At 35.5% G+C, this 27,757-nt stretch overlaps 1 protein-coding gene across 1 annotated transcript in view; it reads right to left on the reverse strand.

The window, feature by feature from the left end:
- The window catches only part of LOC123669644 (transcription factor SOX-21-like), a 51,413-nt gene that overhangs the window by 7,414 nt on the left and 16,242 nt on the right, over nucleotides 1-27,757 (reverse strand). Inside the window, exon 3 of the mRNA XM_045603240.1 lies at nucleotides 8,868-9,010. Coding sequence (XP_045459196.1) covers nucleotides 8,868-9,010 — 143 coding nt within the window. The remainder of the gene's footprint in view (nucleotides 1-8,867; nucleotides 9,011-27,757) is intronic.

Here is a 27,757-nt window from a genome sequence, read left to right on the forward strand (position 1 = left end):
TATCTTTACAAAGAGGTTACAGAGAGGATACAGTAGTCCGTAAAAGTAGTAGGGTCGATAAATATTAAATTAAAATAATTTAGGACCTCTTTGTATAGCACTGCTAGCAGGGCAAGGCTGTCATACATACATAAACGAACATGGACCAACAGTTGCGCGAAAAAAGTCTCTCCTTAATTTTCCTTCATTTTTAGGTAATTTCTGTAATACCAACTGATATTTCACCACCCAGAATTTACTCAAACGCTGGAATATTATTCGATTTAACATGCAATTAAAAACGTTAAAATAACATTAATATATTAATTATATATAAAAAAATTATATTTATAAAATATTCATTTTTTTACTATACATATTATAAAATTTTATCTATCATGACTATCAATAATTTTAAAATAATTAATAAGTTATACTTATTGCTATATGATCGCTAGTATTTAAATCATCATTACAGCCTATACAGTCCACTGCTGGACATAGGCCTCCACAAGTTTAGCGTGAAGCGGGTAGTCGTGAAGCGTGCAACATAAATATTTTGCTCTGTTATAAATATTGTTTATAAATAGAAAATCTGATTATTAACATTAAATTAATGTACCTATAACTTTGATTTGCCTGCCAGCATCTGAATTTTATATAGAACCAAGTGTCGTGATCCAATAATGGAATCTATTAAGCACACCATTGACGAGCTTGCGCAGACATTCAATGCGAGGATGAACGATTTCCAAAAGGAGTTAAAACGTAGTACTGTCGCCACATCAAGCCCATCATCCTCCAGTATCAGCAGTCAATTCGATTCCTTCCGTACTTTCGTCCTTGTTGCATTAGAAAATCTCCAGCAACAAGTCGAACATCTATCAAAACAGTACGAAGATTTGGAGATACGGTCTCGGAGGAAAGTTCTTCTGCTGCATGGAGTTCCGGAGGCCGATGAAGAAGACACAACAGCATGTGCGACGAAACTACTTAGTGAACATCTTAAGCTCCAACAAGTCACTACTAGCACCCTCAGTATCTACCACAGATTGGGTCGTCCTACACAAGGCAAACCTCGGCCGATTTTGATTAAATTTAAAGACATTTCTTTGAGATCTCAGGCTTGGTCGTCAAAGACGAGGCTAAAAGGGACTGGATACACTGTATCTGAGTTCCTAACTAAACAGCGACACAAGGTCTTTTTGGCTGCTAGGCAGCACTTTGGCGTTGCAAAATGTTGGACCAGAGATAGCATTATTGTCGTACTGGATGATAATGGACACAGACACCGTGTAACAACGATGACAGAATTGGATGCAATCTCAAGTGATGTTTCGGTCGCTACCGGGGTTCCAAGCGTCGCTACACACATAGAAACCAGGAAACAAACTAAAACAACTACAACGAGAGTGAAGAAACCTGTTAAAAAATAAGTGTTTCGAGTGTTGTTTTCATTCCATTGTTTGTTTGGTTTAAGCATGATCTTTTCGCTGTGGGTAATTGATTTAACTGTTGGTGAGGGTAATTTATTATATATTGTATTGAATGTTATTGTGGGTAGTTATTTTATTACTGTTTTGTTAATATTTTTTATTTTTACCCACATAGAAATGTACCCTCTTTCTTGAAAATCTCAGCCATACTGACTATGACAATTACAGGTAACATTGACAAAGACATATGACTTTGATAGATGCCAGTGGTGACTAAGACAATGACAGATGACATTGACGAAAACAGATGACTTTGACATCTGTTACTGGTAAACGACAGGGACATCTGTCATTGTCAAGTGACAATGACACTGACAGAGACAATGACAACTGACAGAGACAATGACAACTGACAGAGACAATGACAACTGACAGAGACAATGACTTTTGACATAGACAATGACAACTGACATAGACAATGACCACTGACAGTCAAGAATGACATGTGGTTGCGTTCAAATTAATACTAATTTCTGTTGTATGTAAAGTTAGATCCTACAGCAATTACTTTCAAGTTTTAATTATCATTTTTTTTTTTGAATTTTTTTAAATACTTTTTTTTTTACCTGTGATTTTTAACCTTTTATTTTTATCTCTTATATATATCATTAATGTAAATAAACATTGTTGTTAAAATTTTTCATTGAGTTCTATACGAATTATGTGTTTTAAAATGTGTATTTTCGTTTGGTATAGCTGGCGGGTGATTTGATGATTTGAGATTCGGTTAGTTCATTATTTATACATATACTATATAGCATATATATCTGCTTTGTTATATATTTTTTATTTATTGTTTATTTAGTCTATTGTATTATTTGAAATGAGTACTCATAGTGATCAATATTTTTCCTTCTCCTTATCTGACGGATTGTCCAGTGATGATAGTTACCACAGTACATCTTCTCCTACTCTAAATGTCGCCCTCGATTCACACTTCTCAGACTGCCTGAAAAATTTTAATGTTATCCACATAAATGCTCAAAGTGTTCCGGCTCACTATCTCGATATGCTTGCATCTTTTGACTCGCGCAATATTCACGCCATCCTTGTTTCGGAATCATGGCTTAAGCCTTGTTTGCCTTCCACTTTATACTCAATACCGGGCTTTCAGCTGATTCGTAACGATCGTATCGGTAAGCGAGGTGGAGGAGTAGCGATCTTTTTACGTACCCATATTCCTTTTACCATCATAAGTTCGTCTACTCAACCTCCTCAACCCGATATGGCCGAACATTTACTTATTGAAGTAAATCTTTCCAACTCTAAAATGCTTCTGGGTGTGTTCTACAACCCTTCATCTCTTTTTAACTACTTCACAAATTTTGAAGATATCCTAGAAAACCTTGTTCATAGCTACAGCCACGTGGTTATAATGGGAGATTTTAACACCTGCTTACTGAAAGGCGACACAAACAGTAAAAAACTGTTAGAGATAACAGAATCATGTAATTTGCATATCCTACCTCTATCAGCTACACACCATTCTCCTGGCTGTACCCCCTCGCTTCTTGACCTTATTATGGTATCATCACTAGATTCAGTTTTCAAATATGGGCAACATTCCGCTGATATGTTTTCTTATCATGACTTGATCTTTCTCTCATACAAAATTCGTCCTCCCAAATCCAAATCCAAAACTCTTCTCCAACGTAATTTTGGCGGAATTGATAGAGACCATCTCTGTAACGATGCCCGTCGAATGGACTGGTCTGAGGTTTATGACGCTGACTCTATAGATAAAAAGGTGGAGCTGTTTAATATGCGAATAATCCAGCTATATGACATACACGCACCTATAAGGCCTGTGAGATTAAAGCACCATCCGGCTCCCTGGCTATCTGAGGAGCTTAAAACTTTAATTGCCGATAAAAACAAAGCCAAGTATAAATATAAAATTAATAATACTGACCGTAACCGCGATAAATATAAAAAAATCCGTAATCGCTGCAATACATTATGTAGAGATGCTCAACGACGCCACATCCATAAATTTGTCGAAAACGGCGACATTGCTAGAACATGGAAATTTCTCGAAACCTTAGGAGTTGGTAAATCGTCTCGTAAAAACTCTTTAAATATTGACATTGAGCTTCTCAATAAGCATTTCTCCTCTTCCACGATACTCAATGATGTTGATAAACAACAAACCTTAAATTATCTTTCATCACTATCAACTTCTAACATCTTACCATTTACTTTCTCCTCTGTCACCGGGAGTGATGTTAGAAGAGTTGCGCTGTCTGTGGCTTCGAATGCCGTCGGAGCCGACTGCTTAAGCCGTAATATGATCATCCCTATCCTAGATATAATTATTCCTATTTTGTTACACATCCTTAATTACTCTCTCACGTGTAGTAAGTTTCCCAAAACCTGGAAAGATGCACACATTATCCCTATTCCTAAAAAAACTAGTGCTACCTGTATATCCGATTTCCGGCCGATTTCTATTCTTCCTTTCCTCTCAAAAATCCTAGAAAAGTTAGTTTTCCAACAATTAAATAGTTTCCTTTACAAACATTCCCTCTTAAATCCTCTTCAATCTGGATTTCGTTCTGGTCATAGTATGGCTTCCGCTCTGGTCAAGGTTACCGACGACATCCGAATGGCTATGGATAATAAACAACTTACTGTTTTGATACTTTTGGACTTTAGTAACGCGTTCAACTGTGTTGACCACGACATTTTATTGAGTGTGTTGCGCGCTTTTAACATGTCTCACTCGGTGACAGACTGGTTTCTGAGCTACCTCAAAGGGCGACGACAGCGCATACGCTACGATGATGCCACATCTTCATGGTGTGATGTCCAAGCTGGCGTACCTCAAGGCGGCGTTCTATCTCCATTGCTCTTCTCAATCTTCATAAATTCAATTACTCAATCCATTTCTTCTCTCTACCATATGTATGCAGACGATGTCCAAATTTATCGTCACACAACGCTTCAAGATCTCCATAGTACAATTGATTTAATCAACATAGATTTAGCTAACATTTCCAAGTGGAGCAGACGCTACGGACTTAATGTTAACCCGAGCAAATCACAGGTTATAGTTATTGGTAGTCCAAGCTTGATCGCAAGGGTTGATAGCTCAACACTACTTACTATCTTTTATAATGGTATTAGTCTGCCTTACTGTGCCACCGTAAGGGACCTTGGTATACAACTCGATCGGACTTTGTCGTGGTCAGAACAATTAAAAGAAGTCAGAAGAAAAACCTTCGCTGTGCTGAGCTCCCTACGGCGCCTCAAGTCTTTTTTACCAATTCCTACCAAAATTATGTTGGCGAATTCTCTCCTCCTATCGATTCTCAACTATGCAGATGTAAGCTATATTAATCTAACAGAGGACCAACTTAATAGGCTTGAGCGTCTTCAAAATTTTGCTATACGGTTTATATTCTGCCTTCGCAAATATGACCATGTTTCTGAATTTCGTTCCAAGCTCAAGTGGCTTCCAATACGTTCTCGCCGAAACCTGCATACTTTATCTCTTCTGTACTGTGCGTTGTTTGATCCTAAGGCTCCGTCTTATTTAAAAGATAAGTTCGAATTTCTCGGGGACCCTTCTTCCCTAAGATCTTCGAGGAGACTAATGTTAAAAATGCCTGTTCATAAAACAACATTTTTCAGTCAGTCTTTCACCATTCGGGCAATTAAACTATGGAATGACTTACCATTATGTATCAAAGAAGCCAAATCACTCCCATCGTTCAAAAGATTAGTTAAAATACATTACCTTAATACTGAGAGCGATTCCAATTAAATTTATTTATTTATTAATTTTTATTATTTTTTTTTATTTATGGCGAAATTGATTGTAACTGCTATGAGATACTGTTGTTATATTTATTAGTTTATTTTATTATATTAATCAAATGTATATATATATATTGCTTGTAAGTATTAATGTGTACATATTTGTATGTAAGTTTATTACAATATAACTGCACCACCTACCCGATCCTCAAATAAATAGTATTCAATCCTATTTCGGGTTGTCTGGAAGAAATGGCTAACTAGCCATAAGACCGCCTCTTGTACTACACATTCTTAAGTTGTCTGTATTATTATTATTTTGTATTTGCATATTGTGGTGTACAATAAAGAGTAAATAAATAAATAAATAAACAAGTTTACGCCAAAAATAACGTGAACTTATGTGTCTTGCCCATAGTCACCACGCTGGGCAGGCGGGTTGGTGACCGCAGTACTAGCTTTGTCGCACCGAAGACGCTGCTGCCCGTCTTCGGCCTGTGCATTTCAAAGCCAGCAGTTGGATGGTTATCCCGCCACCGGTCGGCTTTTTAAGTTCCAAGGTGGTAGCGAAACTGTGATATCCCTTAGTCGCCTCTTACGACACCCACGGGAAGAGAGGGGGTGGCTAAATTCTTTAGTACCGTAGCCACACAGTACAGTACCGTAGCCACACAGTACAGTAGTATTTAAATAAAATAAGTAAATGTATTGTTGTCTAATGTTTACGTGAATTTCAGTCATCATTCAAGTGTAATTATGAAGAAAACTGGTTTAAATATTAAATTAGAAACTAGTAAACTACTCAAATTAGATATATCTATTATAGAGTACTAGAAATTATAGCATTTTTCATCGGTGCTCGTGAAAGCGATCTGACAGTATCCAACAGATAACTTATTCAGCATCGAAACCCACTTTATTTGTGTGACATTTCTCTTCGCCAGCTATTTTAATCTAAAAATCGTAGGTTATTATTAATTTAGATATAACAAGCCCTATGTCACAGTTTTTATTAATTTGTAGATTTATAATTACCATCAGAATAATTGACAAAACTATAAAACCAATACGAACATGTTATGGTGTCCCTATGGACGAACGGTAATCTCACCCCTTACCATTGTTTACGCTCGGGAGCGGTGAGTCGTCACAAAATAATTAGCGGGGGATGCTACCCTCGATAACATCGCGTTTTGGTGTGAAGACGTTTTACAATATGGGGGATAGTGAGATTTAATTATTTTGCTAGTGTCTTGATGTTAAAACGGATTAATATACGCGACTTGAATTTTCAAAAGGGCGTTGATGATGATTCCAAAACTATTCAGAACAAAAATGTACGCAGAGAGGTCTTAAGCCCGATATTTGTCAAATATAAAAACGTTACTTTAGTTTTTAATTTTATATTATTACATTGTTATAAGTTATCATTGTAGCGTCAGTCTTCAAATAACTATTGATTGAGGTATTTTTATTCTAAATAGCTGTGACCCACGGTTTCGTCCGCATTAGTTTGAGTAAAAAACTTGGCTATAGTCGTCATCGGTAAATGAGCTATTCAACACAATTGGAACTAGTAGTATTTAAGATTAACACGTTTAAACAAACAAACGAACTTTTCAGCTTTATAATATTATTTGGTATAAAAAGTAGTATTAGTGGTATCATCATCATCATTACAGCCTATCACAGTCCACTGCTGGACATAGGCCTCCATAAGTTTACGCCAAAAATAGCGTGAACTCATGTGTTAGTGGTAATAGTCACTAAATTTTAAGCCACTAATGTTTTTCTATTTCTTGTCAGTTGCCACGCATCTGAACAGAGATGTTCAGAAGTTACCTGCAACTATATCTACTTGTTCTAATGCGATCAAAATGGTTTAATTTGGATAATTATTTGCGTTAAGCTTTGTAACATCTTTATACAATTAGGTATTGGAAACGAACACAGTGCGGTGTAAAATACAACTGACCTCTAATAATTGTGTTTGCTCGCAAACGAAAAAAAAACCGACTTCAATTACATCGACGAGTAATACAACGTGGATCGACGAAAAAATCGTCAAGTAACTACGCGTTATCAAAGATTACTCAAAAAGTAGTTATCAGATCTCAATAAAATTTATATGTGACCACATGACAAACATCAGCTTTCGATTAAATTAAAATCGGTACACCCAGTAAAAAGTTATTGCGGATTTTCAAGAGTTTCCCTCGATTTCTCTGGGACCCCATCATCAGATCCTGGTTTCCTTATCATGGTACTAAACTAGGGATATCTTCTTTCCAACAAAAAAAGAATTCCGACACGGCAAGTCGGAGACGCGGGTTCGAACCCCGCTGGAGCGGTCAATTTTTGATATGATAGTCAAAAATGTTTAAAAAAAGAATTATCAAAATCGGTACATCCAGTAGAAAGTTATGCGGTATAATATAATGTAGGTCGACGAAAAAAGCGTCAAGTAAAAACGCATTATTAGATATAGCTCGAAAAGTAGTTGTCAGATCTCAAATTTAAATAGGACCAATTGGCATACACCACCTTTCGATTAAAAAAAAATTGTCGAAATCGGTCCACACGGTCAAAAGTTCTGAAGTAACATGCATAAAAAAAAAAAAAAAAAAAATACAGTCGAGTTGAGAACCTCCTCCTTTTTTGGAAGTCGGTTAAAAAGAAGATATTATTCCATTTTGGTTAAACAGGTAAAAAATTAAATTGTGTTATACACTGCGAAAAAAAAGTAATTTAATAAAATAATCAAACTACCTACATATGGACACAATTCGTATTAGGCTTCACGGTAGGCGTGACGAATTGTTCGAGTTTTTATACGACGCCATGTTTCGCTAATGCAAAGAGTAAACTCATTCCCGGTTCATTACACGGATATTATTTTTTTTAACCGGCGCTTAATTCGAAATTGGAACGTATTAGATCGCATATTTTTAATGCTTTAATAATTTTAAAATTTCGAACGACCTATTAAATATGTTTTTTTTTTTACACATAAATTGAATTTAATTAGGGGTTTTAGCGGTCATTTTCAACTTTCGAAAACAATTTGTCAGTTTATCCTTCCACGGTATGAAGATGATATTGAGATTTCCTTTCGGTTATTACACGGTTAAATTGTGTTGCCTCTCGTGATTACTAGGCTGTTATGAAGTTGTTATGTTATATGAGAACATGATTATTGCTTCCGTCTACATCCGACATCGTATACGATTTTTTATCGGCTACACAGGCACTTGGTCAGTGGGAAATATGTCATTCTGAAATTAACCCAGAAGAATACGTATTCTTCTCTTCCTTAAAATACCACCAAACATACGTTCATTTGTAAATTCGCCTACATCCATGGAATTTAACTCGGAAACGGCCGATGTTTAGACGCGCACATGGCATACGCACCACTACACCAGAGCTATGTGTCTACCATTCCAACTAGATCAACTATCATTTATATAATTATTATTATCACATGATTTGTACCACAACTATCTGTAAATGTTTAGTTCTTAAGTTGTGAATTGTAAATACGAGTAATATGTACAATGTTTTACTTAGATTATTATCATATACCTACCACCATTATTATTTTTTATCATAATATCATTGTGTTATATTTACCTGAGCATTCGGTGTAAGTGCAGCGGATATGGCGTTCTGCTGCGCGGCAGCCGCCGCTGCGGCCGCCATGCTGGCCCCGAGCGGGCCGTAAGCCGCGCCGTAATAGCCGCCCATCGCTTGCGTCATGCCACCGCCGGCCATACCTGGGCGACAATACAGGGTTCGAATTATTTAGTTTCACTGTTAAACATTGAAAGATGGATACTAATAATACAATTTTTATTTAATAGAAAACTTGTTTTATTGGAATGGGAAATGGGAACTAAACAAAAAAAAAAAAATCGGTGAAATTTCGGATATTTTGTTCCACACAATCTAACAGCACTTATGTTATTCTGGAGTGTAATGATTAAGAGGCAATTATAGAGGAAAGAACGTGTAGACGATGATCTGAACAACAGACCAGCTCTTACTCATTGATACACTGCAATTTAAAAAGTTTTCTAATATGATTTCTGAAAATGAGACTGTCCGCGAGAGAACGAAAGTAACCGACATAGCCCACAGAATTAGCAAGTTGAAGTGGCAGTGGGCTGGTCATCTGTGTCGCAGGACCGATAGCCGTTGGAGTAGACGGGTCTAGGGTGGAGACCGCCTCTTGGCAAACGCAATGTGGAACGTCCTCCGGCCCGTTGGACCGATGATCTACGTAAAATTGCCGGTTTAGGCTGAATGAAGATTGCGGAAAACCGGGATGTCTGGCGCGAACTTGGGGAGGCTTATGCCCAGCAGTGGACTGCGATAGGCTGAAGTGATGATGATGAATAGAATATTAAACCAAATCTAAAAATAATAATAATGAATCACTAGACACATTATTTCCGTTATAGCTCGGCTAAATCTTCCCACAACAAAAAATGAAACGGAAGGAAAGCCGCAACAACAAAGCGAACTAACTCGACACATAAATAATTTCAACGCCATCCCGTAACTAACCCCGAACTAAGGCGTATTTAATAAACACCTCTAAGGAACTGACGGTCAGTTAATAGCACTCGAGGGCCGTCGGATTATTCATGGCACAATGAAATAATTAATTGGTGCTCAAATCGGAGTTCTCGGCCATTATGAATGTGCGGAGCCGGACTCAATGGAGCCCTGTCCATTACGAAGGCCACTTGCACACTGAGGTGTTAACTTGTGAATACCTATTTTGAATCTATTCAACTATCCTGAATTATGAACTAGATACCACAGATTAATAATTACATTGTGGAATAACTGACGACCAAACAATAATACTATAAGGGTATTCATGCCTATACTTCAATGAAAATATAATATGTAGTTATGTTGTTCTACATTACACAAATAAAAAGGGTAGTTTTAAATATTTGATTTTAGTAACTTGTATTTGTGAAACGATTAATTTTTTATCGCTTCTATCTATTGTACAATAATTGATAAAGTACATAAACAAGGTCAGAGAAATATACCAATTAAGATAACATCCGCAATGAATAAAGACACACACATCAATTTTAATATTTTACCGGATAGCGATTATGAAAAATATAATCTAAAAATTTTGATTAATAGGCATCAGTAACACATTCATTATAATAGACGATATTTATAACGAATGTAATTTAATTGAATATCGAATAACGGTTGAATTTTTGAGTTATTGATGCGTTGACGTCACAATCTATGACAGGATCGTGGTGAACACTCCATGTCTTCGATAAGATTTCAATTTTAAATAAAAAAAAAAATATATGAGACACCCTCATTGTTGTGACGTCAATCGGACCTACAACATATTATAAAGCACGCAAATCTTATTCGAAAGCTTTATAATTTCACAAGCGCCGTATTGTAATGTGATTGCGTTCAAAATCGCTTAATAGTCTATTGTGGCCTTGTGGGAATAGCGTGGTGCTAGAAGGGCCGATGGAGATTTTTTTTTATTATATTTATAATTAAATTCGTTGTCATCTCTCGCCGTATTCTGATGTCTTCGTCTGGTATTGGCGTGAATAACGATAAATTTTCTCCCCGGACTTTTTCAAGAGTTTTATTAATTTTCAACACACACTCGACTCGTGTTTTTTTTTAATATTTTATTTTTATTTAAGAATGACAGCACCGTATCCTAAATAATGAAAACTCGTTCGGGGAAAGCGAATAGATGTCAATGGAAATTTGTTTGGTGATTATTGTTTTTTTATTATTATATCGTGATTGTCAGGTTTATAAAATTATAGCTCGTCTTAGTCGTCGCTTAGAACCGAATATAAAATTATCATATAAAAAATTTCGACCTAACGGGTACATCGTTCCATAGCTTAACTGGCTAGAGCACCGAGACGATCAGTCGGAGGTGCAGGTTCGATCCCCACTAGAACAGTCGACTTTTAATATGATATTTAAAAAACATGTTTAGAATTATATTTGTATGTCTGTACACGTCATCATTACACATACATATACTCATAAGTCAAACCAACGGCATTAATTAGGTGTTGTTTAATATCGTTATAAATGACACAATGTGGGATAATGTGTATGTATCATTAGATCTTTTTTCAAAATATATCAAAAAACAAAATCAGTTTATCATTATAACCCTATTGAAAAACTATGAATAAAAATTTAATAACAAAGCTAAAAATCTAGACCATAACTGAATGGATGAATGGATGGAACTGACAGTTAGGTACTGCTTTCTTGGATAATGGCTGTGGACATATTTCATTGCCTTTGACTTTGTTTAGTTAAATACACTAACCAATTTAGAAAATTTTGAATCGGAACGTTCCAAGTTCCTTCATTTCGAACATAACAGTCAAACCTCATCAGAGCGCTTTATACTTTTATAAACAATATGGTTTCAAAACGCCGCGTTGGCGCAACGTTCACAGCTATGGATTGTGCTGGTTGCGCTGGCGGTTGCGGGTTCGATCCCCGCACATGACATACATTTGTATTGGCCGTACATACATCATTTGCCATGGTCTGGGTGTTTGTGTAGTCCTTTTGGTCTCCCCACCGTGCCTCGGAGAGCACGTTAAGCCGTCGGTCCCGATTGTTATCATGTACACCTGATAGCGATCGTTACTCATAGTAGGGAATATATCCGCCAACCCGCATTGGAGCAGCGTGGTGGATTAAGCTCTGATCCTTCTCCTACACGGGGAAAGAGGCTTATGCCCAACAGTGGGATATTACAGGCTGAAGCGAAAAATGGTTTCAAAAAAAACGAATACCAATATAAAAGACTATCCAATTCAAATAGCTGATGTAAATAAACGAAACGAAAAATCTTTGAAAAAGTATAAACTGTAATTTCATCCATCGTCCACCCTAAGTCACTTACAATACGTCCATTTTCGCCGGAGCCCATTCAACTCCATAATGACCTCACGAAATATATTAATACCTGAATATAGCGAGGTATTGTGCATACAAGATCGATTCAAAAAGGTTCACGACGAAGGGATTTTCGTTCGGCCCTCGTTTTGTATATTTCAATGTGTTAAATTTCACGGAAAACTAGTCATTCTTTATCCTTCAGGTGTTACCATATGGTGATTTCGAGTTTAATGCTAAAAGCGTATCGGCAGGTAATAGAAAAAATGTTTCCTAAAGCTTTAACTCATCGCGTATTGTGTCTGAATTTTTTTGCCTATTTCAGCCTACCAACAAGAATATAAATGGGTATATATTTAAAATTTGAAGAGATAAAATGAACGTTTTTACTAATTTTGTTTTTATACAACTAGGTTGGCAAACAAGCGTACGGCTCACCTGATGGTAAGCGATTACCGTAGCTTATAGACAACTGCAACACCAGAAGCATCGCAAGGGCATTGCCGAAACTACCTCTGACCCACCCCAAGAGCTCAGAGGAACACAACACCACTTGAAAGCAGTGTTATTTAGATTTTGATCTTCTGTGAGCTCGAGGTACTTCCACAGTCGGGCTGTTTCAGAGTTTAAGCGGGATCTTTCCTGCTGTGTCCTTTTTTTGTACGTGGGGAAAATCCATTATGAATACCTCCCAGTGCGGGGGCGCCAGAGGATTATGTCAGACTCCTACTGACTAAAAAAACCACCACGTGTAAGCAGTCATCCGCCTGGGTGGGGCGAGATGGGGTCGTCCTAGCATTCGCCACCTATCCTGCTGTGCTATAAGTTGCTATGCGGCAGTAAAGAATATAGCCACCCTCTCTCTTCCCGTGGGTGTTGTAAGAGGTGATTTAGGGATAACAAAGTTCCACTACCACCTTGGAACTTAAAAAAGCCGACCGATGGCGGGATAACCATCCAACTGCTGGCTTTGAAATACACAGGGCGATGACGGGCAGCAGCGTCTTCTACTATGGGCAACGCACTTGTACAACACAAGCCTATGTCCAGCAGTGGACTGCGATAGGCTGAAGTGAAGTGAAACGTTTAAATTTACGTCATAAAAAAAATTAGATCAGTTTACTTGATAGTAAGTTAACTTGAATAGATATTTTAAATAGCTTACTTCTTTAAATTATAATAACTTAGTTTTTAGCAAACAATTAAACGCACATAATGTCACTTGAATACAGAAGAAGTTAATGCCGTTCTAAAATCAGAATTTACCTTTTAGAAAAACTTCAACCCCAACGTCAACTCGCGTAAAACTTTATGGAATAAAATACCGTTTTGAAAATCACAAAGCCATTAGAGGTAATAAGTTGAAAGAAGCACAATTACGACACCGGTAAGTTTAGCCTAGCGTAAATCAAAGCCGAAAACTTAATCTTAAAAAAGCCATCAAAACACGGACCAAATGAGACTGACTCGGAAAACTTTTCACCGAACACTCTCCCGGACCCTTTACGAAGTCGAAACAGTAACTTGCCATCGTTCTTACGAAACCTCGAGCGTTTAATTAAAATCCTTTGATGTAGCATTTTTGCGGCATCGTCTATAGTAAATAACCCTTTACTGAGCGAATTAATTGACTTCTTGTTGGCATTGTGAACTGCGTTCGCCATTTTTGGTACGGCGGTGATGGGATTGACCTGAGTCGATACGGCTTCAGACATTTTATTGTTGAGCGTTGCTGCAGTATTGATATTAACTATTATGTCAGTATTACATGAGTTAATATATCATAATAGCTATTTCAGAATATGGGTTCAATATACGCTCTACACGCCTTTATACTTAAATTCGATTAGAGTCGAGAGCCGATTATTTTCATGCTTGAAGTATATGTTACGTTTCAGTAAAGAATAATTAATATAATTTTAATAGTTTTTTAGATTATAACACTAATATAGACAGTATAGTACAGTTTATTTCAGGATTCATGATCCTGAAGACTTCTGAGACATGCATACCTTAGCGTATAATTTATTCCAAATTGAGCGCCGTAGGACAACTTTTAAAACTTTGAAGAAGAACCTTACCTTGTAGGTAAAGACTTAGGAAAATCATCACGATTTAGCCTGTAACATTCCATTGCTTGAGTAAGACCACATTGCCTATTATATACAGTACCTGGGTGAACGAGCTTAGCTCGGTATTTTTAATAAATCGTGTTTTTCGGAAATCATATTTAAATACGAATCACATATTGATAAAATATGAATAATATTTTCCGATTTTATCGACATAATAATTAAAAATTTGAACTGGTTATTTAAATAAAAAATAATAATAATTAGTGCATGAGAAAAGAAAAAAGAAAAAATAATCGATCTGGAGACATGGGGATTTGAACCGTGGTCTTCTCGGTCGATCCCGACCAGCCGATTTCTCGCCTGAGCTATTACAACTTTATCAACACTGTCTTGCGAAATTTACCTTCGTATTCTAACGATATCCTTTTTTTCATTGCCTAAAAACAGGGATAAAACGACATTTTCTAAAAATGAATCCTAGCTATATCGATTTATCGCCCCCGAATCCCCTGAATACTAAATTTCTGAAAATCAGTGGAGCCGTTTCCGAGGTTCAGATTATACGAGGTTCAAGAATTGCTCGTTTAGTATTAGATATGTTAAAAGCACATTACAATGTTATATTTTAGTGACGTCTTATTCGATAATCTAATTTTATCGATTTGAAATTAACATCCGAAATTAGACACGTTATAATTGCGTACGACCACAAAAAAGTACACATAATGACATAGCGTTATTTACGCTACATCATAGATACACCCCACTCGTGAACGTTTGAACTAACAAACCGTGGTTAACTTGATCGATTAGCCGAGTTTGGCAAATCATGTATCCTACTTCGAACGGTTGCCGACCCTTAGTTTTTTGGTACAATATTGTAATTACATTGATCTTGTAACGACATAGCGAGCGTTATCATTGGGAAGTATGTGAACTTGTTTATGAAACGAATTCGAAACGGAAAGGATATTGTACTAGGTAGTGACTTTTTTGTTTGTCTATGTAGATGGATGTACACCGACATTCGGTATATTATATCACTAGTTCGGCAAACAAGCGTACGGCTCACCTGATGGTAAGAGATTACCGTAGCTTATAGACGCCTGCAACACCAGAAGCATCGCAAGCGCGTTGCCGTCCCAATCCCCAATCCCCCCAGGAGCTCTGGTCACCTTACTCACCACAGGAACACAATACTGCTTGAGAGCTGTATTATTTAGCTGTGATCTTCTGTAAGGTCGAGGTACTACCCCAGTCGGGCTGCTCCATATTTTGAGCAGGAAATTCCTGCTGTGCCCTACCTCAGTTAATTAATGACATAATATACATAATAGTGACATAAATAGGTAGTAAAATGAAATTGAAAAAATTCTCCAGTGCGGGTAGGCAGATATATTTCTCTACAATTAGTGACGATCGCTATCAGGTGTACATGATAGCAACCGGGACCGACAGTTTAACGTGCTCTCCGAAGCACGATGGAAGAGATCAACAAGGACTAACAACCAGACCGGAAATAAATATTTGTATAAACACAAACATCCACTCCGGGCGGAAATCGAACCCGCGAACCATCACACCAGAGCGGTCATCTTTCTTTTTTGCTTACTATCATTATATTTTTTATTTAACAACATAATCATTAAATAACACACAGTATTTTATGCTACAGTAATAGGTATCATGGAAAGTCGCATTAAAAGTCATTTCCTAATCCAACTAAACAGACGCCTGTTCTCTCGCAGACCTCGCGCTCAACTGTCATGTAAATGACGTCACGCGACCGGAAACGGTTCGGCGCAGGGGTGGGGCTTCCGGCAGCGCACGCGATTGGTCACTTCCGTTCAGTAACAAACTACTGGTATAATATGCTAATCGTGATGCAGCGATTTATTGGATTATATCCATGTATTTAGGACGATAACGGCTGACATTAAACATTTTTCGTAGTGTATTTTTTTTTTTGCTTTCATGTGTTAGTAAAATATGGGTCACATCATTATAGCAGTATGATGTTATCAAAATTGACTTCAGTTTTGACATTTTCAAAGGAAAATTATTATTACAATTTAAGGTTTACATAGAACATAGACATCTAACACATATAAGGTCCTAAAAATTTTGGTTGTAATCTTGATCACATCTACCTCCGTGGTTTTTTCATTCTACGGGCAATTTAAATCTATTAATCAACAATCGAAAGTAACTATAATAATAAATGAATAAAAAACTTATGAAGTAATTTACTTCTGCCTGAAAAAATGCTCACCTCATTTCTTTTTAATTTAAATTACTAAATTGTTGTTTTTTTCCATAATGATGTTTTTTATGCTATCTTTTTTGAAGTGAAACTTCAGTAGAATCGTTGATTTGAAAGTTGATGAAAATGAAAATGTGTCACGATAAAGAAACAGACTCGTAAATGTATAGGAGAGAATGAGATAGATTACATTAAACAGTATTTTATATTCTCGGATTCTCAGTGAAAAAATCTCCTTCGCTACTTTTCGGAAGTTTGACTTTTGCCGTGTGTGAATTTCACACACACTTTTCTTATAATTGTGAAAACATTTTAAATATTTTTTTTCTATTTTTTACTTATACTATCATTATAGTTAAGGTTTGTATAATCTCTATAAGAATTGAAAAACAATTTTAACAACTTTTCTAATTTTGTTACTATGGAAAAAAATAATAATAATTGAACTCAAGCGTTTCTTTTAATAGTTACCCAATTGGGTTACTACGCCGTCTGCGGTACATTTGTGTGTACAACTGTACATACATTTCCTAGCTGTTATTTGCTTTAAATAGTAAGGTTTATCTATTTTGAATCGTCTTCTGCTGTGAACAGTAATAAACATAATATTCTAGACTTTTTTTAATTCGTACAAGTTATTGTACAGGTAATTTGATTGTATTATATATTGGCGGCAAATAAGCATACAGGTGGGAATTTATGGACGACTGCAACACAAGTAGGTTTTGCAAACGAGTTGCCAACCCTATCTTCGTACCTCCAAGGGACAAGGAAACTTGAGTGCAGTATTATTTAGCTCTTATCTTCTGTTAGATCGAGGTCCCCTGTAGGGTTACACCAAATTTTGAGAAATCCTGCTGTGACCTGCCTCACTAAAAGAGAAATAATTAACCTTATAATTTATTTATTTATGTTTAAGGTCGATTCTAGTGGGTCTCTGCTTCGTAGAGCAAGTAAATCCCCGGTCCGGGTTATTCCCGACTAGAAGAAAGTCGGAATCAACCAGATCATGTATCTGGACCGGGTCAGGATAGAATGAGGCATGCTAGATCCTGCATGGTCTATCAGGACCAGGTCTGGTCCAGACAAGGATAGCCTGATGTAAAATATAGGTAAGGCATACTGGATCAGGACCCGGTCCGGTCCAGATAAGGATAGCCTGATGTAAGATATAATCAAGTAATTATCATAGACACCTGATAGCTAATTTATAAAAAAGTTTTAACAAAATACATGGTTTACGAATTCGATCACATGACTAATTTGATCTTTGTCAGGGTCTGGGTGTCATAGATCAGTGTCTGGGCGTGTTCTGTGGTGTGTTTCCGGTTTCCCAACTTTCGAACCCCGGCCTAATTCCTATCATGTTAGGGACTGTTGACTATGACACGTTTATTTATTATTATAAACGACCTGACCAGGCTAGGCCAGGCTATTTTCGTACTGCCATATTTTTTAAACTTTGCAATAGAAATATCGCGGTCATCAGTCGAAGTATAATATAGCTTTTGCAAAGTTTCATCAAAATCAGTCCAGTAGTTTCGGAGATTAGCCCGGACAAATATAGAGACACGAGACGTTTATAAATATAAAAGATTTTTCGTACTGCTATATTTTTTAAACGATGCAATAAAAATATCGCGGTCGTCAGTCGAAATAAAATATAGCCTTTATTTTAAGTTGAAAAATGTTACATACCTATGCAAAGTTTCATCAAAATCGGTCCAGTAGTTTCGGAGATTAGCCCGGACAAATATAGTGACACGAGACGTTTATAAATATAAAAGATTAGTGTTAGGACAGTTCAAAATCAAAATTTACTTCATTATAGAAGGCTTTCGAATCGTCCTTTAAATTATGTTTGTTTTAATAAATCAATTTTTGTTACAATGAAGTTATCATCGAATCAGAATGTAGATAAATACACTCCGCATTTACTCTTTAAAAAAAACTTGAGTTTGAACGCTGAGTATGGTGTGAGCTGAGTATGTATTAATTTTATACAAATTTTAATATGTATAAATCGTCACATTGTTTGGCCGTGATGGACTCTTAACCTACTTAACAGATTTTAATCAGATTTGCACACCGTGTGTAGTTTGATCCAAATTGAAAGATAGGCTATATTTTATTTAGATATAGGTAATTAGGATATTTAAGAAAAAAAAAAATAAGGCGATACGAAGTTCTATATTTTATTTAGTTACATGTAATTAGGATATTTAAGAAAAAAAAAATAAGGCGATACGAAGTTCTATATTTTATTTAGTTATATGTAATTAGGATATTTAAGAAAAAAAAAAATAAGGCGATACGAAGTTCTATATTTTATTTAGTTACATGTAATTAGGATATTTAAGAAAAAAAAAATAAGGCGATACGAAGTTCTATATTTTTTTTTTAGTTATATGTAATTAGGATATTTAAGAAAAAAAAAATAAGGCGATACGAAGTTGACCAGGTCTGCTAGTATATATGTATAAAATTAATATTTTTATAATATATGTGTCAATTTTTCATAGTAAAATAATTATACGAGTAGTTCCCATATCGCCAACCCTATTGAAATTGTTTGTTTTTCCATTCATTGTTTAATCATCTGTTCAAAGGCGACATAGTTAGCTATTAACAAGTGGTTTAAAACTATTGTAATATTTGATCGAAACCTGAATATAATTAACGTAATTATTTAATTACATACTTTGGTATTGTTACTTTATTATTTATTATCGTACACTGATTAAATAAACACGACTTACATAATGGAAGTCTATATACCTACAGAAGTACAAGCGGTCTTATTTCATAAATAGCTGTGCCCGCGACTTCGTTCGTGTGGAATTTAACAAAAAAGTAATTATTCAGTTCGCAGAGCTATAAAATAAATAAATATCAAAAATAAAAGTAGCCTAAGTTACTCATTACATCAGCTATCTGCCAGTCCCGTCAAAATCGGTCCAGCTATTTCAAGAGATTAGCCGAAACAAACAGACAGACAAACAAAAAAAGTAAAATAAAATGTTAATTTGGTATATGTACATTGTATACATCCATATGCATTGAGTAAAAAGCGGTTATTTTAATATTACAAACAGACACTCCAATTTTATTTATTTGTATAGAGTATAGATAAAAAACTCTTTCAGACGATTATAGAAAAATAATTGTCAACGGAAAATAAATAAGTGTGGTGTCTACCAGAGCCCTACTGAAACCAACGTAAAATTTAACCCTTATCATTAAGTACCAAAAAAAGTAACCAACCTAAATCATTCTAGCCATATAGGAGTTCACCACTTTTTTTTGTAACATTTCTACACAAACGGTCATCTGTTCCTAGAGTAAGCAATTCAGTTGTGTTATAGGTAACAACTGATTTTTTTTGACAAATACATACAAATAATACAATATAATACATACAAATAATACAATATAAATAAGTACACATTTTACACCCAGACTTGAGGCGGGAATCTAACCTATAACCCCACCACCACACCCCCAATGGAAACATCCTGCTCAATGTCTGGAGCACCCCGTCTGGGGAAGTACCTCGACCTTACAGAAGATCACAGCAACATATTACTGCTTTCACACAGTGATATGTTCGTGGTAAGTAAGGTAATCAGAACTCCTGTGGCGATGCGAACGCGCTTGCGATGCTTCCGATGTTGCAGGCTAGACATCTGTAAGCTACGGTAATCGGTTACCATCGGGTGAGTCGCGCGCTTCATTGCCGACCTAATTGTATTAAGAAATTCCATAACGATAATAATTTAGTTCAAGTTACAAATTAATCTTTGCCAAATATGCCAAACAAAAAATATAAGTCGTTTACTAAAATGGGGTCATTAGTCAAAATTAATGTCGTCACCGATTGGTGGGCGGAGACGTTGAGTGTGTCGCAACCCCGGCACGTGACCGGCGTGTGTGCGAGCCCTTTAGTAGACCTCTTACGACCTCTTGTGTTTGAACTTATAGATTTACCATTTTTTAATCGTAATAATGGTTCGGTTTGTTATGGAATAAGTTTTTCATAATTTCGTTTCGTTTAGTGTAGATATTTATAAAGTTTATCAAATCAAAATAAATATATATCTCTTGTTATTTGATCTGTAATAAAATAGCTTTGACTACCCCGATGACGCAGATTGTAGTGGCCGCGTGGCTGCTTTCTACTCCGCGGGTTGTGTATTCGATTCCCACCTTACTCTGGGTGTAATATTTGTATTTATATATTTGTATGTATTATTTCCATGTATATTTATAAAAAAAATAGCTAAATCATCCGGCTGTTCCCTATAACACTAGCATTAAGTTGCTTACCCTAGGAACAGACGACCGTGTGTGAATGATATACCTATATAGAAAAAAAGAAGTTATACGATATTTAATAAAATTAAGTAAGTACGTAAGCAGGTATACAATTGAAATCAAAATCAAAATCAAAAACAGCTTTATTCAAATAGGCTCCAAGAGCACTTTCGAGTCGTCATTTTACAAATTAAAACTTTAAAAATAAATTATTATATTTGTAGAAGTAAAGCTATTCGTGCTGTGTGGCTACGGGTGCTGTGTGGCTACGGCACTAAAGAATTTAGCCACCCCCTCTCTTCCCGTGGGTGTCGTAAGAGGCGACTAAGGGATAACAAGGTTCCACAACCACCTTGGAACTTAAGAAGCCGACCGATGGCGGGATAACCATCCAACTGCTGACTTTGAAATACACAGGCCGAAGACGGGCAGCAGCGTCTTAGGTGCGACAAAGCCAGTACTGCGGTCACCAACCCGCCTGCCCAGCGTGGTGACTATGGGCAAAACACACGAATTCACGTTATTTTTGGCGTGAACTTGTGGAGGCCTATGTCCAGCAGTGGACTGTATAGGCTGTAATGATGATGATGAAAGCTATTCACCGATTCGGAATGTAGATTCTGCAGAGAAGAATCGGCAAGAAACTCCGCAGATACTCTTTTGAAAAATAATATATAAACTGTGTTTTAATTAGTGATATATAAAATAACATTTATATATAACTAATAGAATATGAAACTCATCAAACCTAATTTAGCTATTTTATAATCTGAAACCATGTTCGAATCACCCCAATTTAATTTCACCATAAATTCGCGGTAGTAATTACGTTAAAAGCTATTTGGTTCCGTGTGTCGCGACCCTTAGTTAAGGGCAGACACACGTGTCGACCACGCCTACGTTAAGACCGCAGAATGAAACTAAATGCTTGAGTGTGAAGCTTGATGAGTGGTAATAATTGTTTAGGTACTAGATTGGACGACACTCGGGGTTTTTCTTATATTCACATGTCCATTTACTGGGATAGGGCACAATAGACAGTGTCAGGACACTCAAAATCTGGAACAGTACCTCGACCTTACAGAAAGTAAGGTGACCTCCTGGGTTAGATTGGGCGTGGGGTCGGCAACGCCCGTGCGATGATTCTGGTGATGCAGACGTCTACAGACTTCGGTAATCGCTTACTACCAGGGGAACCGTACGCTTGCTTGCCGACCTAGTTGTATAAAAAATGTGGTCACTACTAACCACTTCTCATTCAGGTTGCTAATAAAAAAAAATGGAAATGTAATGTAACATACAAAAAAATCCAAACATGATCAATCGCGCACATTTTAAACTCCTTTATAAAACCTTTCAGGCTGTCATAATACTTTAATACTCCTAAACATCACGCAGCACACTCGAACGATTACACACAGAGCACTATTTACACCCCCATAGTACAACCGCAGAACATCCCTTAAAATTCAATAACATCCCTTAAAAACATCTTTCAATAAACATAATCGCATGTCAGAGGCCTAACCCCCGTAAGAGCGAAATTTGACGCACCCCGGAGTAAGGGTTAGTTTTTCCTATTGTCGCCTCCGCTTTGACAGTGAAAACTGTCAACTGTCAAAAGCAGTCAAGGAGGTTTTAAACTATGCGTTCTATTTTCGAACACGTCTCATATTCGAGTCTTTTGTGAACGACGGGGGGTAATCTTTTATTAAGAACGTTCGGCCGATTCATTTTTAGAACACTTTTAAATCTATAACCGAAATTGAACCGAATAATCGATTGTCTGAATCGAGAAGAATATCTCGGTATTGAATGATGTTCTAATACAAACACGATGTCGATTAAAACTGTTGACACGAATTCCGAATTGCATTTAAAAAAAGAATCGAGTTTTATCAAAAACAAACGTAACTTAATTCTATTATTAGAATGAGATATTGCCAACACTTGTTACTTAACCGTTCGCCTTCATAATCTAGTCTCTTTGACGCAAATCGAATCACGAGCCTATTAGTAAATACGTCCGATAGGGAAAAGGCTCGCTTTTATATCAATAATAATAAACGTTCATTACAATGAGATTTTTTATAACTTGATTCAAATTCTTAGTTTAGAAGTCACGGAAAAAAATCGTGACCGTGGGCGTTTTTGTCGCAAGGCTAGTGACCGCGGTGCTCTCTTTACACATCAACACCACTTGAAACCCTCTTTATTATGATTAGTTGGGACAAAAATAAAGTTCTACTTGCTTCAAATTATACGTAATTGTAGTAGAAGAATTTTAATCTTATGTACTTTTAAACTACAAAATGTTAATTCAAAGTTGTGACAAAAACCTAAACAATCCTAAGTGATTGTTTTAAATTAAAAAAACCATATTAGTTTGTGTTGTTTTAAATTAAAAAAAAAAAAACACCATAAAACGCATATAAGGTATTTATTTAATGATAAATTTCTTCCAAGGTATAATAAAAATGTCAACTGTAGTTCTTGAGTAAAAAGTTACTATAAATGTGATTTGCAACGCATACTCATGTGTGTCAATAATGAACCAAAAAAGACGACAACATGCAGATGCTCGTATTAGTAACATGTATTGTAATATAATAGCGCCGAAAAACGAAATTATTTTTATTGTGCATATTTTTAAACTTTCGACAACAGATTTTCTTTAATTTTCAACAATAGATTATTTAGTTTTATGTAAAGAATTTATTTTTGATTGCAGACAAAGTCTATCAATTAATTAAACATAAAAACCAGCGCTTACCGCATTGTCTAAATCAGTGATTTTAAACCTCTTAGTAATGACGAATCGTGTGACAAAATGTCTGTTTTGTCACAGACCACTAATTGTTTGGGGTAGAAATCTGGAGTATCCATTTAAATATTTATTATAATCCAGTACGACTAAATCTTTTTATTATTATTATATATTTTTTTTTTTTTTTACTTGAACCCTATGTAATGTGCATGGAAATAAAAAAGGCTTTATTATTATTATTATTATTATTACGACTAAATCACTGCACCTGACTTACGCGGACCGCTTCGGGTACTTTCAGGGACCGAGTGCTCTGCGGACCATCATTTAAGAACCGCTGGTCTAAAATATCAAACGAAGCACGACGCCGACGCTCAGTCGAGTGTCGATAGTACCGCTGTAATATCGATGTAATTGTTGCTTCTTTAACTTGTAATATATACTGTTTATATATCGATATTTTGCTCTTAGTATTGACTTGTTTACTACGATTTAAAGAATATAAACGATGGATCTAAGGAGCGTAATTGCATTTAATTAGGACCGTAATCTACTAAATAATATCTAAAATGCAATTGATATAAAAGTTCTGTGACGTAGTCTGATAATATAATAATTTATTGCTTACCACTGAGAAGGAAAACAAGATTTTCTTTATATTCCAATGGAGGCAAACAAGCCTAAAACTCGCATGATGGTGAGCGGATATCGTAGCCTATGAACACCTGCAAGACCAGGAGAATTACAAGAGAGTTGTCGGCTGTTTTTATATTTTATTCGAAGATAATCAAGAACAAGACATAACTTTTATGTGAGGTAGGGCACAGCAGGAATTTCCTGCTTAAAGTATGGAGCAGCCCGACTGGGGTAGTACCTCGACCTTACAGAAGATCACAGCTAAATAATACTGTGTTCAAGCAGTATTGTGTTATTATAGGTGAGTAAGGTGACCAGAGCTCCTGGGGGAATTGGGGATAGGGTCGGCAACGCGCTTGTGATGCTTCTGGTGTTACAGGCGTCTATAAGTTCCGGTAATCTCTCACCATTAGGTGAACCGTCCGCTTGTTTGCCGACCTAGTGACATAAAAAAATGCCCTTCTTTATTTTCAAGATGGGTAATTAGTACAACACAAATAAGTAAATACAGTCAGATAGACAAATAGGTACACAGTCACAAATAAATACAGGCAAATGAATAACGACAATCTGCAATTAAAAAAGAGAAATTAATAAATTACTGTCCATTGTTTGAACATAGGTCGTCCTTAAGGGTTTTAAACGAAGCATAACGATTTCATTCTATGATGTCAGGGAACGTTTCTTTACGGTAAAAGTGGCGGTTAATTTGTGTCATTTATTTGTTACGTAACACTCCGCCATTTTGTCCGGCAGTGTATTGTTTTCAGGGTTTTTTTAGTTCTAGCATAGTACGTGTCCGCGGTTCGAATACACTTGAAAATATAACAAAGAGTTCGAACCCGCGAAGTGTACCGTGAATAAAAATCACATAAAAAATATTAACCAAATTGAATTGAGTTCACCTCAACGTACTCAGTTTACAGAGTTATGTATGTATGATGTACCTACAATCGTGTAATATAAACTGTTAAACAAAAATTCACAAGCTTTGTACCCTAACTTTGCCTCATCAGTTTTAGTTTGTTAAAAGAAAAAATGTTCTTTCTATTTTATAATTAATTTATTAAATTAAAGTTGTTTTTATATTGTTATTATTTAATAAGCGTGGTGGAATGAAAATAAACGTATCTATATGTAATATTCTGGTACGATTCAAAGTAAAATTGTTAAAAATCACGCAAAACGTAAACTTTGCACGAAAGTGCAAATTACCTACATTAACAACTTTGTTTTTATAATTTACAGAATAAAAAATATGTATCCTTTGATTTTAAATAAAATTTATTATATTAAAAAACTGAATTACATATCATTGAAGATCTACCTATCCTAATTTCGATATTAGTTACATCGTTAAGCAAAATTGGAGTGTCTGTTTGTAATATTAAAATAACCGCTTTTTACTAAATGAATATGGTTGTATACACGGTACATACCATTTTTTTAGAATTTTAGTCTAGTCTATCTGTCTGTTTGTTCCCACTCATCTCTGAAACGGCTGGGTTGATTTTGACGGGACTTTCACTGGCAGATAGCTGATATAAGGAGTAACTTAGGCTACTTTTATTTTAGAAATTTATTTATTTCATAACTCTGAAAACTGAACAATAAACTCTTTTGATAAATTCCACGCGGACGAAGTCGCGGGCACAGCTAGTCTGCTATAATTATTAAGATCGTGATATTATGTCAAGACTTCAACAAATAGAACTGTTATCTGATAACTTATTATAAATAATACTGTAAGAAAGCAAATTCAAACACAGTGGTTTTTTCTGTATTAACCTCTGCCCTTGACCGATTATATAAGTGCACGACCGGCGCATAGTTCCGCAGTTAAATAGAATCTAAGATCAATGACACGAAATAATTGTCATGATATTATATTTATATTTTATTATTTGAATAATAATAATAAAGCTTGACCATTAGTTTCAACATGATCTCGTAAAGGCGGAAAATTAATTAAGTAAATATTTAGACCTTGCCTACAATTAAGGTTAAAGAACTTTATTCTCAAAAAGACAATGTCACTTACATGAGAACAATACACTACAATAAAAGTATAACATACATATCGTCGTCTTATAAATCCTAGTGCTCAGTTAACGAATAGTTTAAATGGTTTCTTCTAACGATATAGTGTTAGTGAGAATATATTGCGAAAGCCGAGATTTAAATTCGTTAACTGAGCTTACATCTTTTATTAGACAAGGTAAAGTGTTGTAAAGCTGTGCTCCTTCGAATGTGATATCCCTTTTGGCAAATTTCGTCCTAGTCTTAGGCAGAACCAATAAGCTGAGTCGTCGATTGCTGCGCTTCGTGATACGTTTTATAAAGGACAAATTTGAACGAATAGATTTACTGATAATTTTTTTTTTATTAAAATACAGGAATTATATATATAAAGTTGTCGTAGGTTCATGATTTTAGTTTCTTTATAAATTTTAGTTGTAGATGTGTAATATGGATATCGAAATAGTATTTTTATTATTTTGTTTTGTTTTCTTTGAAGCTCTTGTAATTTTGTTTTGGAGGAATTACCCCATACTTCAATCAAATATAACAAATGCGACTTAGCCAATGAGTTGTATATAGAATGGCGTAATGTTTGAGGAATGCACTGAGAGATATTTTTTAGGCATATGATCAAAGAGGACATTTTTTTTTAATATGATCTATATGGTTATTAAAACTTAACTGGTTATCCAATCTTAGGCCAAGGTACTTTTCACAGGTTTTTTCTTCAATTGGAGTATTATGAACTGTTAGAGGATTGTGTTGTGAAATAATTTTATTTTTTGGTTTAAAGATAATATAACAGGTTTTGGAAGCATTTATAGTTAATAAATTATGATGAAACCAATCATTTAAAAGATCTAGATCTTCCTGTGCGTGACTGATAATGTCATTTATTCTGTTTCCAAAATAAAATAAACATGTATCATCTGCATATAACGTTAGATGACCATGTAGTTTCAAATTTGCGATACCATTCATATATATTAGGAGGAGAAGGGGTCCTAAAATTGAGCCCTGTGGGACTCCACAAGTAATAGGTAAAGCACCACTTTCTTCGTTACTAATTTTCACTATCTGTCATCGATCTGTCAGATAAGATTTTAAAATTTTGAGAACACTACCTTTGATACCAATGTTTTCTAGTTTTCGTAATAAAAGTTTGTGACTAATAGTATCAAAGGCTTTTTTTAAATCAATAAACACACCGACTACAATGTGTTTTTTATCTATATTTTGTCTTATAGTTGTTATTAGATCTACGATTGCAGTAGTACTATTGCTTTTAGCCCTGAAACCATATTGCCGTTCGGATAAGAAATTGAAAGAGTCTAAGTGTATAGTTAAGCGGTTGTAAATTAACCACATGTGGATTGTAGACTCAACAACAATTGTTCCCATTGTTGCGGTCAATGGTCTATTAGCGAAAAATAATAAGGTTGACCATTCCACATAAAATGAATTCCATTTCAGTTGGTGTTTTATTAATTTGACATAGTGA

The sequence above is a fragment of the Melitaea cinxia genome, chromosome 3 (genome assembly GCF_905220565.1).
Source record: "Melitaea cinxia chromosome 3, ilMelCinx1.1, whole genome shotgun sequence".
Classification (NCBI taxonomy): Eukaryota; Metazoa; Arthropoda; class Insecta; order Lepidoptera; family Nymphalidae; genus Melitaea; species Melitaea cinxia.